General features: G+C 35.7%; 1 protein-coding gene across 1 annotated transcript; it reads right to left on the reverse strand.

Moving 5' to 3' along the window:
• Positions 1–5,110: 5,110 nt before the first annotated feature.
• Positions 5,111–15,943, reverse strand: LOC110465042. The gene is made up of 7 exons (XM_021520617.1): positions 15,787–15,943; positions 13,666–13,844; positions 13,183–13,319; positions 12,833–12,945; positions 9,803–9,955; positions 8,911–9,025; positions 5,111–7,669 (listed from the first exon to the last, which is right to left on the reverse strand). The coding sequence occupies exons 2-7, from the start codon at positions 13,812–13,814 to the stop codon at positions 6,759–6,761; spliced, it is 1,578 nt and encodes a 525-aa protein (XP_021376292.1). The 5' UTR covers positions 13,815–13,844; positions 15,787–15,943; the 3' UTR covers positions 5,111–6,758.
• Positions 15,944–16,807: the final 864 nt, after the last annotated feature.

Raw genomic sequence — 16,807 nt, forward strand, 5'->3', positions numbered from 1 at the left:
AGATAAACTGCTTATAAGTTTTTATGCAATCAAACCTGTATCGGGTTATCACTGATGGGAAGCGAAAAAGTGGTTTTTAACACAACTGCTCTCTTAATATAGAGCTGGTTGTACGAGTCGGTTTGACTGTAGTGATACCAAGATATTCCTTCTTTGCGTATTACAGAGTTATCTTCTCTTGTGAGCAGGTATTGATTGTTACGTCATTGGTTTGTGTGAGAATTTTTTTTTGTCGTTTTCTCAAAAATTGATGACGTTTCTCTCACAAACCAATGACATAACAATCAATACCTGCTCACAAGAGCAGATAATTTTGCAATACGCAAAGACTGAATAGTGTTAGGTATTGTATTTCTGCAGTCACACTGCCATGTATTTTGATTTTTTATATAATTATGTAGTTTGACAGGTAACCCCATGTTGGGACTACTGTAGATGGTACAATAGATTTCGTCTCCCATTTGTATTTCATTAGGAGGCTCATTCATTACTAAATCTTTTGTCAATATTGAAATCCCATATACAATTACTATCAAGATTGAACAAGAATCCTCTCATTCTCCAAATCAAGTATTAGTTCATGAATAATGAATGGTTTTGTCAATTTGCAAAGTAAAGTGTTTACTGAATTATGGTGATTTACAGTACTTTGACAGTGCTGACCTGTCGACATATATACTGCCATATACAACTGGTCAAGAGCAAACCAATAAAACCACCACATTTTACTCTTGGTACACCGAGGACAACAATGGTTATAAGCATATCCTCACATCTTTGTCATTTAGGTTTTTTATACATTAAACTCATAAATATATATTATGATAAAATATTTGGTGTCCATTCTTTTTATCCATTTTTCCCAACAACAACAAAAGAAGTAAAATGTAAAATGGTGTATATTGATTTTACTGTTGGGTTAGCATACAATTTTCTGGAAAGATTTTAGAAATTGCTTGAAATGACAAGATGTGTGATAACCTAACGATTCTAAAACTGAAAGCACAGAGATTTATGTGTCCACACACGATACCATGTACAGATAAAACTTTATGGTACAAACCAATACAAGTCTTGCATCATTCATCAGTTTTATTTCAGGTATATCATTGTACATATTTGCGGTACTTTATTAGAATACTATGGGTTAACTCTGACCTGTGACCCCAGTATATATATACATGTGTACTGACCTTTTGACCCAAATATATTATAAGTTGACCTTCGACACAGCGCATGGTAAAACATTCATAGTATGATATGCAGTAGTATACATATTAGAATATAAATAACTTTTATAATTATATATACTTCATATATAATGAAATTTTAATCAATTTAGGACAATATAAAATAATACTTGTAAATGAATTAAGAAAATATTGGAGACACTCTTTTAAAAATAAGAGCAACAATTATAGATGATCACACATATAATTTATCATCTCAATAAATCTGGAGAATGAAGACAAGTTATTTAAACAAAACAAAAAGAGTCGGGCCAAAGTTCCAGCTTATTGAGTAATATAACTTTACACTGTAAATTAAATCACTAATTGTTTATGTGTTTTGCTCGAGAAATGAGTCTATTACAATCTCAATGCTCCTGCTTATATTTATTCTGGCAGATAATAATGATTATCGTAAATTCTTGTGAATATTATAAAGTTCTTTAAATCTCAATTGAAAAAAATAATTTGTGTGATCAAGGTATAAGCATAGTACCTATGATTAAAAAGATGAAATACATTACAGATTTGACTCTTAATATTTATCAGCACTTTCACAAGATGTCGCTGAATTGCCAGATATAAAAGATTACCTACATGTATATATATATAATATTTCACTTTAAGTCCTTGGCCAAGAAGTTCTGTCACGCATTGCTCGCCATCCACGGTCATCTGATACTGACCACGATGGTCATGTGACAAATAGCCAGACTATAGTATAAAGTATAAGCATATACCAGGTACATGTTGTTTATTAGGAAATACTTTGATATATCTGGATCAGAACTTTATATTTATGTTCCCCCTCTGCAAGTTCCTCTGAAAGCATTACCAGAAGAAACTGCATACATAGAGTTATTACTGGTCACGTAATTTGATAAGTGACATTTTTAAGGTTTTCCTTCGTCCTCAAATAATATGATACAACCGTCAGAAGCAAACATTTTGGTGAAGTTAATTAGGCTGTTCTAGGAATCTTGTTTGCATTGACGACACAGACACTTCAATATCGATAGTATAAGCAGTAGGGGATCCAGAGGTTTTTTGGGGGGTTCAGGAACAACCCTTTGGTCACGAGCCAGGCGTCCTACCTCTAGACTACCGTGCCTAATAATGATAACTTTAAATTTAGAATCTAAGAATTGAACAGCATTTTTCAATGTTCATGAATGCAAATAAGTTACATTACATATTTACCAGGAAGCCCTAATGGGCATCATGGAATATATACATGTATGTTTGTGTTCATACCGGCATGAAGTTGAAAAGATGTCGTTCAATCCTTAAATATGAATCTGATTGGTTATGCTTGTACCCTGAGATATTTATATTAAAACACAACATTTAAGAAAGTTTACTGTATTTTCAATTATATTCGGAGAATCTTAAGAAATTGTTAATGGTGGTTGAACCTTAACCTCAGTGTCAATAATGATATACATAATTTACTGATAAAAGTTAACATTTATCTTTATATAAAATATTAGAAATTTCATCTTTATACAATATTTGCGCTTTTGATTCTTGGCTAACATCAATCCATGTACATTAATGTAACACCTAATCAAAACTGAACTTAATCATAAAAAATACTGAGGAAATTAGTAGAATTTATATGCATGTATGTTGTAATGTATTAAAAAATATACATAAATTTATCTTTGCTAGACATCATGGTACCAAATATAGTTTGAATAATCCTATACATTTTTGAATACATAAAATTCACCAACAAATCTATTTACAAGTTACACTATTATTAACTCATTCACCCCTGAAGACACATTTGAACTCTTCCGATTCAAAGGTTGGAATAGTTCATTATGAAATACAGGGGCGAATGAGTTAAAGTTCATATAGACATACTCTATCTATATTACCGTACTTATCCTGCAATTAGTCCACAGGGCCACACATAATCTCTGATCCAAAGAGGGGGAGGGGCTTAAAGTTATTACAGAACAACAAAATAACATTTTGCATTTCTGCTGATTTGCAATATAAATGGGAAGGCTTATTAGCAGGCTTTGGTTCATGCTGGGTAAATACGGTATATGTGTAGAGCATAGACACATGTACACATATATAGTACATTTCATTTGTATATTGACAAAGAATAGAAGAATCCAGCTACCCTAGAAGATAACATACAAATTACAAGTTACATTATAATTTGAAAAGAACGTATATGAGCCAATAAGGCCATGCATGTCTCCTAAAATACAGCATTTACCTGATTGACCTACTTCACCTTCAATCCGCACTACACATCTCAAAGACATAGTCTATTGGTACAGCGATATCCTGGGACAAATTGATACCATGAAACCTGACTTCATTGACACCAAGGAATACTGGATCATTTGGTAAGATACGAAAATGTGTCAAAAAGAACCAGTGCGAAAGACACTAATTGAATTTTTTCCCCCATAAAATTATGTAGGATATATTACATTTTGTTGTTAAAGTCAGTTGTTTATAGTAATGAGTTTCATTTGAAAAATAATATTCCCAAATTAGCATGACCTTAGATGCCTATAAGATAACAGATTCACAGCTAACACAACTGGATAACAGCGAGGAGGTAATTCATTGTATACAAACTCATATAGCACAACCAGTGGAATATTTTATTAATGACGTTCTGCTGACTAGTTTGGTTTGTTCACTAGTACTTTCACCTTCAACAGACAAAGTGAAGTCTGGTGAAGGTGACATAGTGAATCTGCCGAGGTTGACTAATAGAATCTTCCCCTACCTTGAGGGTGTGATAAAGAAATCTCCTACCTGAGGGGTGATGTTTTTTAGTTGTTTAACCGGAGGCTTTGTCGAAAATACACCCCGAGGTTTGGATATTTCTGTTGCACCCTCAAGGTAGGTAGGGGATGATTATTTTTCTCCCATCCTATTATTTCAGTCACAACTCCACTGACAGTAGTCTGCCATGTTTGTAAACAAAAACACAACCGGGGTATGAATATTGCCATTCACCTTTGATGACGTCACAATTACCGATGACACATTTTAATGACATCATAATTGAACACGTGCTAATCAGCACGAGGCTGTCTCAGCCTCGAGGGTGACAAGCTGATCTTCGCGGAAAAAACGGGAGACACACCTGTGAAGGGTGAGAGAAATACTAGCCATTGAAATGTTTCACACAAATATTTCACCGGTTGTGCTATATGCACCTCAAGACAGTTCATACTTACCAACTTGAAGACAAATTTTGATGGTATTTCAGTTTGATAATGAATGTGGGATTGAACTTGCAAAGTTGATATATTCTTTCATAATAAAGAGGTAAAGAGGAGGCAAGAAATAGGAGGATGACATTTGAAAAACAGGGCAGTTATCAGATCAATTAAAACACTATGTTTACCATCGACAGTGGATAAAACAAAACAGTGACTCTAGTACTTCAAACATTCACACATAGGTTTGCATATAAAAGCCAACAGGACCTGGACAACACAGTTGTATCACAGAAGCTGTTAAAGTATAATCGGTCTGTATATATTGAGTTACAATCCATTACAACCTGTTGTTGTGATAGGTCAACATATATAACTCAAAATGCACTTTTACAAGAACTCTTAATGTTGATTATTATTTTCTTTTCATATTATTCCCGACAAGTGATTGGCCAGGAGTGTATCACGTGTCCACCGATAAAACCTATATTGACTTGGAGCGGTTGATTGTTGTTGAAAGACTGGGTGTTTCTATTTTAGAATTATGACGTGTCTCCAAACAATGCACCGTCCGTCCCACTTCCAAAACTTTTTTGTTGTGTTTTTTTTTTCAGATTGCTTACATGACTGTTTTGTAAAATAATAAAACAGTTGTAGCCTTTAACTTCTCTGTGTCCTCGGTCAATATATCTTTTCTCAGGTTGATAAATCCAGGTATCGACCTCGGCTAAAGGCTATAATTGAATAATATAATATCATCAAATTCTGCTGCCATTTATACTTCTATTGATTCAATGATATATATGCGTGCTATAAACCAACCCTTTAGCAGTAGTCATATTTAACTCATCGACCCCTGAAGACACATTTGAACCCTTCCAATTCAAAGGTTGGAATAGTTCATTATCAAATTTCAGGGGTGAATGAGCTAAGTACTCTCTCTTAAATATTGTACTACATGAAGTTTCTGAATATTGTTTTTAATGCATATATTGAAAGATAATTCATCAATGTGCAAATCTGTTAAAATCTGTTAAATTCAGTTAATCCCTAAAACTTGAGTGTGTTAAAATATGGTTAGTATTTCTACAGTATACATGTACCTTCCAATATAGACAACTGTGTGTTAATTTGGATTATTGGAAGACTTTTTCTGATAAATATAATCCCACTTTTGTGATAGAGTGAAAAGGACCGTTTAACTCTGACACCTATACTATATGTAAATATTGTCAAAATAATACTACATAATAAATGCAAATTAAAAAAGGGCCAAAAAAGTGCCTGGAATGTATCTGGAAAAGTAGAACCTTAATTATAATGATGAACTGGAAATCTGACAATCACAACAAATGTGAATAATCAGAGATTTATATATATATTTTATACAGATATTTACACAAGTGGGTTATATAGGGCCTATTGTTTTCAGGACGCCTACATTTTCCAAGTGGCTGCATGATCCATCCTACTAATTTCAACATTTGTCAACATACATACAACATATATAAAATGTACACCATCAGAAACATACTTATAAGATACATAGAATTGACATCATCACATACAACATATATTATGGCACATAATTCGTTGTGGCTCTGTATCTTAACATTGCCCTTCCCTGCTATAAACATGCTTATTCCCTCAAACACCTACACCCTTAAATACTTATTCCCTAACACACTTATTCCCTCAAACACCTACACCCTTAAACACTTATTCCCTAACATGCTTATTTCCTCAAACACCTACACTCTCAAAAACTCCTGTACACACCTACACTCTCAAACACTTACACCCTTAAACACTTACACCCTTAAACATTTACACCCTCAAACACTTACACCCTTAAACACCTACACCCTCAAACACCTACACCCTCAAACACTTACACCCTATAACATACACCCTCAAACACCTTAAACACCCACACCCTCAAACACCTACACCCTTAAACATTTACACCCTCAAACACCTACATCCTCAAACACCTACACCCTCAAACACCTCGCTACTACCTTACACAAACACATGTACACACAATGTCACTCACGACCACTACTCACTGATACAATCACACTTACCCTTAACCAGTTTGATTAGAAGCAATATCACTGAAATATTTTGAATATATATTCCCTTTAATTACCAAAGTAAACATGTTTCCATATGATCCAATCCATCCAATTATGTTTGAGGTTACCTATATCAGTGTTTCCTCCAGAATAAGTATTCCATGTATACTAATTGTCCGTCTATTTTTTCATCTTTGTTAATTATACTTTCTTCCATATAACTTACATATCATTCACACTTAAACAGTCCACTAGATGGCGCTCTCCCCCATGCGTCCATCATGGGTGTCAATATTCTGACTGATGGTAGGCATGTTGGTTGGTGGCAGGTATCCCTGGCGGGACCGGTGATCTGTGTGGCCCCTCGAGTGGTTATTGAGCATACGTGCTGCCACAGCTTTGTTCCGCTCCACTGACTGCTCCACAATATTATAATTGTCATTGGCCGTGAAAGCAGGGTTATCATAATTGTACCTGTCTTTAGACAACAAATTTGCCCTATCAGCACTACTACTGCCCTGTCTGTTGTCGGGGTAACCCCTGCCTTGGCTGTTGTCAGGGTAACCCCTGCCCTGCCTGTTGTCAGGGTAACCATGCTGTCCATTGTCAGCATACCCCCTAATTTGTTCATTGGTAGGGTAATCTCTGCCGTGTCTATTTTCAGTATGATTTTTGGTCTGTAAAAGTCTGCCATATTTTCTGTCCTCAAATCCTCCTGTATCATTCTCGCCTTCGTAGCCACTATCTGCCGCGGAAGAACCAGACCGACCACTCCCCTGGTAATAGTGGTTAGCACCACTAGGGGGCGAACTTGTATCCTCATAGACATGGTCTGTGCGTACATTGGTAAGGTTTGTGTACTGACTGCCACCAGTTTGATAACGTTGATGTGCGGCAGCATTGGAGTTCCACTGAGGTTCCTCCTGCTCATCAATTGGTGCATGTAACTCTACGGACACCTCGTAGTTCTTGGCAGCTCCAGCACCACGACTAGAACGTCCCCTGATACGCCCCCTTTGAGGGGCAGCTTGTTGGCTATTTGACACAGACGCAGCCTGACTACCTTCAAATTCGAAAGCATACTCTTCTTCCGCATCCTCTTCGTTTTCTTCTTCCTCTACTTGTTCAAATGACCAGCCGGGTAAGATCTGCCTTAATTCTCCTACAACACAACAAAAAAGCATCCAGCTGAACTTACTCTATATATCTGATCACAACAAGATGAATGTAAACTAAGTGTTGAGAATTTGAAATCATCAGGAACAAGATAGTTTGAGTACAATCAGCATATATACATGTAATTATTGACACAGAATATTTCATACTGAGAAAATATTTGCTTTACCCCAGGATAAAAATTAAGGAGAGAATATCATTTCTCATTTCATAAAATTTTAGTTGAAAAGTAAACTTGTGCATGGTAAGGTGTAACCTGTACATACCATCATGTGTGACCTGTATGTGGGGTGAGCAGTCAAGTGTGACCTGTATGTGGAGTGGGAAGTCAAGTGTGACTGGTATGTGGGTAAGAGCAGTCAAGTATGACCTGTATGTGGGGTGGGAAGTCAAGTGTGACCTGTTTGTGGGTTGGGCATAAGTGTGACTGGTATGTGGGGTGGGAAGACAAGTGTGACCTGTTTGTGGGTTGGGCATAAATGTGACTGGTATGTGGGGTTGGCAGTCAGACGTGACCTGTTTGTGAGGTGGGCAGTCGAGTGTGACTGGTATGTGAGGTGGGCTGTCAAGTGTGAATGGCATGTGGGGTGGGCAGTCAAGTGTGACCTCTATGTGGGGTGGGCAGTCAAGTGTGACTTGTTTGTTGGGAGGGCAGTCAAGTGTGACCGGTATGTGAGGTGGGCAGTCAAGTGTGAATGCATGTGTGGTGGGCAGTCAATTGTGACCTGTATGTGGGGTGGGCAGTCAATTGTGACCTGTTTATGGGGTGGGCAGTCAAGTGTGACCGGTATGTGAGGTGGACAGTCAAGTGTGAATGCATGTGGGGTGGGCAGTCAAGTGTGACCTGTTTGTGGGGAGGGCAGTCAAGTGTGACCGGTATGTGAGGTGGACAGTCAAGTGTGACTGGTAGGTGTGGTGGACAGTCAAGTGTAGCATGTATGTGGGGTTGGCAGTCAAGTGTGACCTGTTTGTGGGGAGGGCAGTCGAGTGTGACCGGTATGTGAGGTTGGCAGTCAAGTGTGAATGCATGTGTGGTGGGCAGTCACATGTGACCTGTATGTGGGGTGGGCAGTCAAGTGTGACCTGTTTGTGGGGTGGCCAGTCAAGTGTGACCTGTATGTGGGTTGGGCAGTCAAGTGTGAAGTGTAATGTATGTTTGATATATGGTAAAATGTGACCTGTGTGTGTGTGACGTACAGTCAAGTATGACCTATATTTGTTACTTACGATCAGGAACGACCTGTATTTTTGGTGACTGTCGTTCATATGCTGCGTCCCTAAGTGTCCGCACCATTATATCACTGTCATTGATGTCGTCAAAATCAAACTGCATGTGCTGAGCCTACAACAGGAGATTTCACTGTTACCATGAGTCACAACTGTATGAAACAGTTTTCATATGAATGATAAATCCAGAGTTAGTGCTGCATTAGGAAAATGGGGTCTTTTTCGAATAAAACAGGATTCCTTTGTACAGTTAATATATATATATATATATAAATTGATCTTTAAAAAAAATGACGGGTCCTAATATTGAATGTTTAAATAATGCTTCAAATTAGGATATGGGGAGGGTGTAAAGCAAACCATACAGATCAAACTATATTTTTTTACACTTTGCGTTAACAAGAATTAAATAAGGTAAAAACCAATTTTACAAATAGGATAGTAATTTCAGAGCGTTGACTTTCAAATGTTTACATGAAAGTTTCGCTGTGAATTCACATTTTTGTGCATACAATGGTACAATGATTTAAATAACAAATTATTTGATATAACACTGCAAGATTAGCACAACCAGTAAAATAAGGGCTAACATTGGTTAATAAGCCCACTCCCCACTTTTGACCCACCTATTACCACAGCCCCCTTAACTGGCTTCTCTGTAATACAGAACAGTAAAATGAACAATACAACCAACTACATTTCAACTGTATCAGCAGATCATGAGAGTTTGTGACAGAAATAGTTATGAAACAGCAAACCTTGAAAGAAAGTACAGAATATACCTATAAATAGTTGATAATATCATAGTATATCTGAAAGTAGCGCTATTGAATGTTTCACAATTCAAGGTCATGACCTTGTAACACCTTAGGCCTCCTATTCATGCACTGACCTTGACCTCCCACTTCATGCCCTGATGGAAGGAGTCTCCGCTGCCCCTGATGATGAGGTCGCCATGGTGACAGTCAATGTACTGGTATGACTTGGCAGCCTCGTTAGCCATTGCCGAGTAGTAAAGGCGCTTTACAACATTACTCAGCATAAACTGTTAAGTACAAACAGCATCAAACGTAAATAATATTAATAATCTATATTTAACGTCGTATACATTGTCAACAACAAAACATATGACGTCACCAAGGGTACAAATGGTGTTTTCGTGGTGGGGGGGGGGGGGGGGGGAACCAATGCCATCGGAGGGATAACAACTAACCCTATCAGACATCACTCTCTTTTCCGTCACCGTTGGGGATCAAACCAAAGTTCTTTGGAGTGCGAGTGGTCTGAAGCTCACGCTTGATAGCACACAGTAGTAATGACTGCACACGCTAGAGACTAAGGCTACCAATTCGGCACCCACACAGCTGGTGAATATGTGACTTTATACAGTTGACCTCACAGTACAGTATTTAGAAAAAGTCATTATGTACAACAGCATTTTCTGTTTTTAAAATACACATGTAAAACAATAATTCTGGAAAAGATGAAACTCTCATTTACCACAAAAATACTATATGTAGGGAAATTTTCACTGCAGTTTTTTAAACTTTCACCTTATTCTGTAATTAAGGCGAATAAATTAAAACAGCAAATATCAGTACACAACATAATTAATTAACATAATAATGAAATGTAATTGGTGAAATGAACACTGTGCGTATACAGATTTTACCCCCGTAGGGCAAAATGAAAATGTTTAGGTATACGAGTACCAATGTATATACTTGTGAGAGATTTCAACTGTGTTATTACCACTTTTTTAAATCTAATTGTTAGTGATGGGCAATCGGTTTGAAATCATAATCGATAATTGGTTTGTAATCGGATGTAGTAAACCGATCGATGATTAATTGCATAATCGGTTTATATTTTTTTTGGGACTGAATACCCATATAAAGCGAGAACACTACCATAACATCATGATCAATAGACAGAGTTGTTCACTATACACTAGGTTACGTTCTTTTATGATGAATGGATATCAAGCAACTTTTATGCATTTTTAACAATCATATATAGTATATATCATAACAATATATGACTTTCAAAGCATACTTTACATGGAAGACATTTAAATACTTTGATTTCAATGATGATCGAACCGATTATATTGATGATGGAATTTGTAATCGATAATCGGAATCGGAAATGCAAACCGATCGATTTTCGATTATAATCAATCATCAGCCCATCACTACTTATTATAGATAAAAGAACAAGAGTACCGCGGGGCAGAACAATATATGCCCATTGAATGCCATATAGTGTTATATACTTTCTTACATTGAAATAAGATTTGCATCATTCAAATAGTGGTTAGCTGACATGCTAAAAAATGTAGGAGAAAATATCTGGATAAAAAAAATCAAATCCTGAAATGAACAAAGGGCAATAACTTTTGGAAAAATTGTTGAATCAAAATTCTTTAAAGGGAGACACAACTTCATATCGTGATTATAAAGCATACCAAGTTTTAAAGAGATCTGTTGAAAAATGTAGGAGGAGATTGCCGGACAAAAATCAAATACTGAAATAAACAAAGGACAATAACTTTTGCAATTTTTTTCGAATTAAAACTCTTTTAAGGGAGACACAACTTCATATCATGATTATAAAGTATACCAAGTTTTAAAGAGATCTGTTGAAAAATGTAGGAGGAGATAGCCAGACAAAAATCAAATACTGAAATGAACAAAGCGCAATAACTTTTGGAAAAATTGTTGAATCAAACTTCTTTTAAGGGAGACACAACTTCATATCATGATTATAATGTATACCAAGTGTCAAAGAGATCTGTTGAAAAATGTAGGAGGAGATTGCCGGACAAAATCAAATACTGAAATAAACAAAGGGCAATAAATTTTGCAAAAATTGTTGAATCAAAATTCTTTTAAGGGAGACACAACATCATAGCATGATTATGATGTATACCAAGTGTCAAAGAGATTGGTCGAAAAATGTAGGAGGAGATTGCCGGACAAACAAAAGTTTACGCCGGACGGATAACGCTATGCCATAATACTCCCGTCAAATTTAACGGACGTATAAAAATGAAAAGGTGTTGAAATGGAATTTAGTAGAATAGGAATATAGAGAATAGATAGAGCATCATTATAGTTAATGAGATGTCTGTGAACTTTTAACAATTTACTATCCAGTACATTGTAATTTTGTTAGGATATTTATTTCTCAGTCACCTGATAATATAATAACAATTTGAGGTTCTTATATATACCACTTTATCACAACCTATAGCTAGTTTGTAGGTCATCTCAAAGTTGTTCACAGATTATTATCTGTGGTTAAAGGGCATTTGAAACCAGCCAATATTTTTCTCAACTCCCTTGGGAGCTAGCATACACAATTTCCATTAACAAATGGGTTTACTGACAGGAATGAAAACATAAGTATATTGACTATTGACAAGGTAGAGTGATGAATTGAGTTGGTCTTGACAAACATTCAGCATGCAATTCATTAATATTGTAGAGGCGCCACATAGGCCAAGTGGTTAAGCCTAAGGCATCTGACATTCTGCTACTACTAGCCCTCCACCATTGGGTTCGGGTTCAAGGCTTAAGTGGGGCAGTCGCCAGGTACTGGCTGTAGGTTGATGTTTTTTCTCCGGAAACTCTGACTTTCCTTCACCATCAAAACCTGGCATGTCCATTAATGACTATAGCTGTTTATAGGACGTAAAACACAAACAAACCATACCTAATCATAGATTTTGTCTCTAGACCAACTAAATTCAACATATCATGAAATCAACAAAAGCAAGAATCAATACTTAAACCGATAGAATCGATCATCTCAATGAATTCTAAAAGGTTTTTGCCAGACAAGTAGTTAACTGTGTGATGAATCCCTAACCCCTTCGTACACAAACAAGTCAGATTCCCCAGTCCCTTTAATTACCCACCTCTAGGATGAACGGCTCGCCCCGTTTCATGAGCTTCTTGGCGGTGTCGATGCCCATCATGATGCGTCCCATGATCTTAGGATTGTTCTGGTTCAACATAATCACCCATTTTTCTGTCGACACACATCATACATATATATAAAATATGACACTGAGGCTTCTATATCATTAATGAAAGTCAAAATCACATGCTCCTTAACCAGTAATAATTTGTTTTTTGTTGATCTGAAGATTATTTTTAACTTAGCTTTTGTGATTCATATAAACGGCAATTAAGTGTCTGTGGTCAAATTTGACCTCAAACTTGGATGGTAGATGAAAGATTTCAATATGAATTTGTTGTCATTTACCTTTACGAACACGAAAGAAGCAATTAAGCTTCTGTATTCCAGTTCCTGCATTTATGACTGGTTGAAGCACCAGGGGACGCTTTAGTAGTTCTGATTTAAACATGTCCAACTCGTTTACGGTTCCCATGCGATAAATTCTAAAAGCAAAATTATTACATAATTAAACATAAATATGAAATTATTACAAATTATGAATGTATATAATTTAGATAAATGATTTTTGTTAAGTTAAATGCAGCATTATGCAGTATAGAAATTATTTTCACTCAGCCAGTGAACTGTGAAAATTGGACTGAATATATATGTGAATTATGTGCAGTTTATATGAAGTGACTCGTCTGACAAAATATTTCTCGACATCTTATTTAATTAACTTTGAAGAAATATATGAAACAAAATTATGTAACTGCTTTGGGTAAACAATGTATCATAATCAAGTTGATAAAGCCTGGAGGGATTCATGAAAATGAACTGAAGGTTTACCGTTTCCGGGGGATCACGTTGACCATGGCAGCAGCAGATTCTATACACTTGCCATCCTTTCCTGGTTTCACAAGGCCATACATTACATAACCGTGGGAAACAGCATCCTCCTCCTTGGACACCACCAAGGCAGGAGATTGCCTCTCCATATCCTCAGCTGTAGTTTTGTACCTGTCAACCTGGATAAAAAACTCAAGGTTTAAGTCATCAAATAGCAAATGACACTCATCAAGACATCATACATAGCTATTTAAATGTATATACACATGCAGCTTCATCATATTTGCCAACCCTTTGAAATTTCCAGGAGGGAGATTATGTGTGCTCAAAATGAAAAACATAAATAAAATGTGTGTATATATACCCCATACGTATACGGACACAATGACCTTTCTGTTTTAATTTTTCTTTCAGATGAAATCATTAAATCTCGGAATATTACATAGGAATAGTTCTGCAAATTCACTGGTTGGTAATATTGAGTTTCAGGGTCCTAAATTGGGACGACTCTCCCTCCTAAATAGGTAGAGTTGGCAAGTATGCTATATACATATATGTATACATATAATTTAAAGATTTTAAATGAAAAAACTAAAATATAATATGATGCAATATTACTGTGCTAATTCATTACGCTTCAGTAATTTGTGTGACTCAGATATTTGAGTCCTCGGCTTGCGCTTTTCTTGTTGGGCATGTATATAATGGCTTAAGAATGATCAGAAAATCAATTTAGCCATGGAAAGGTTTTGTTCAATAGTCATAAAGGCAGGCTACAATTTGTTGGCATACCTCTAAATATTTGTTATAGCATATATATATATATATATATATATGTGTGTGACTGTCTAGTGTTATTGAAATTAATCTAAACAAGAAGTAATCTGTAATACATTTTCTCTCTTGTTTTAATTTGTTTTTTAATATTGTGTCTTGTATCTTTGTATCTTGTATATGCTCTAAAATCCCAATTGATGGGTGGTAAGCTGTACCAGGGCCATGCACTTCCTTTGTGTTGATACAGGATAATATATATAGGTTGACCCAATTTGAAAAAAAAGTGCCCAAGAATTAATTAAAAAGTTACTCAAGTTCCAATATGTACAATCAATATGCATATATACAGGGAAAAGTGGTTAAATATGAAAAGAAATTAGTTCTGAATGCTATTTATGACAGGCCCAATAATATTTAGAAAAACTGAAATTATTATAGTAGTCCTTACTTATCTTTGGAACTTGAATTCACTGGTAGTGCATACATGTATGTATACCCACGGAATTAGAATATTTATCTAAGTCCGTGGTATACCGTACAGTTGGGAATGTTTGATATTGGCATAATATTTTTTAAAAAACCAGTAGAACCAAGCCTTGAAATGTTTTTGATTTAGTTGTTTGTATTGTCTATAAAAGTCAAAAATTACATTTTAAAGTATGCAATACAGATCAAGGTCTGTCGATCATTATATCATTTATGATCAGAGGAAGTTTCTGACACAGGTGCTCGGGTTCTGGAATATATGTGATATATAATCGCACCCACTAGATATCGCACCCCCTTATAATATGATTTATTAGTATAAGCAGAGACGTATAATACATTATACGTCTCTGGTATAAGGGGGTGCGATTATATATCACATATATTCCAGAACCCGAGCACCTGTGGTTCCTGATGATGAAGAAAGATCGTAACTGACAAACATTGTCCTTTGTTGGACATGAAAGACACTAGAGAAGGTTTGGTGCACTGGTGTATATGTATTGTCAATAACCGGTCCTTATATGTTTTCACACTGATTCATGTCAAAAAAAATATGACATAGATATGTATCATAATCATTTCCGGTTCTAAAAATAGATTTTTCAAATATTTTTTGCCTGTGATTCAAATAAAACGTATGTCGATTGATTTTCACAATTGTCCTTGTATATCTAAAGAAACTCATGAAATAAGTCCAATTTCTGACTACCAGCATTTGTAAATACAAAGATAACAAACGAATCGTAAACAGTGATAAATATATACCTATATCTTAGTCAAATGCCTACAACATTCCGCACGTTTTTACCTGAAAATCCTGACTCCTCGAAGTTCGAATGTAATCGGTTTACTTACCACAAAACGAAGTATTTCCTTTGTAATGGGTGATTCTACTTGAAAGTCTGTCTCAAATCCGAAGTTTACACGCTGTGGTCAATCCGTATGCTGTTTACGTCCACCATTGAACAGATATACCTGTCGTATTGTCACAACTGGACAGGTAAAAGTGATCGGGCAGTTTCTTACCCGGGTAATTTTGTATACCGGAACAGAATGCGGTTCGCTAATAATGACAGGTCCGGCTAAATATATTTTCTGTGTTGGTCCACGGACTTAAAATCTAATCTAATTCCATGGTGGTCATTCCATTTTAAAGTGTATTGCAGAAATATCTCTAAATATCCAGTTATAGACTTTCTAACATGTTACAGCAAGATCAATTTTAATTCAATTCTTATATAACCCAAACTGGGTTTTTTAAATTAAGATTAACCACGGAATTATCAAAGTCCATGGATTAACTATACATTCATAGTAAATTTCACTTCAAATCATCGTTGTGAGGTCATTTCCATGTCAACAGATTCTGATAAAAGATATTATTTTGTGACAAAACAGAAAACACGACATAATTTAAACACTTTAAATTCAGCAAAGATGAAAATACCTCAATTGCAAAACCTGTTCAAAATTTCAAAGCAAATGTAGCCGGTTTGGCTGGATGTGAACATCTTTCTCTCTCTATCACTATTTTCTGCTCCGACTCTACCTGTTTTACTATCCTTTACTTCGTTTCTCTCTCCGTCATTTCTTCCTCACTATTTTCTATTTCAACATAAACAAATAATTTATGTATATTGTGTAAATTGCCTTATTAAGTTATTGTTTATATTCATGTATTTGGAGAAAAGGACTGTGATAAGTTGTGAAAACTTGTGTCCAATTATTTATTTGCAATAAAATATGTTTAAATCAAAACAAACTTCTTAATTTCTGGGACCCACTGATCTTTACGTCTATGGCTTGATATGTCTCTGAAATGCGACTAGTTAATTGGCGACGTAAATATTATAATTGTGACAAAATTTGATAAACC

Source organism: Mizuhopecten yessoensis, unplaced genomic scaffold (genome assembly GCF_002113885.1).
Source record: "Mizuhopecten yessoensis strain PY_sf001 unplaced genomic scaffold, ASM211388v2 scaffold11047, whole genome shotgun sequence".
NCBI lineage: Eukaryota > Metazoa > Mollusca > Bivalvia > Pectinida > Pectinidae > Mizuhopecten > Mizuhopecten yessoensis.

What these genes read in the sequence shown, in the direction of transcription:
- LOC110465042 (XM_021520617.1), bottom strand. Translation starts at nt 13,814, where the DNA reads ATGGAGAGGCAATCTCCTGCCTTGGTGGTGTCCAAGGAGGAGGATGCT. An exon ending in GCGAGCCGTTCATCCTAGAG is followed by an intron (nt 9,956 to 12,832) that starts GTGGGTAATTAA and finishes TGTACTTAACAG; the next exon opens with TTTATGCTGAGTAATGTTGT. An exon ending in GCATGAAGTGGGAGGTCAAG is followed by an intron (nt 9,026 to 9,802) that starts GTCAGTGCATGA and finishes CTCCTGTTGTAG; the next exon opens with GCTCAGCACATGCAGTTTGA.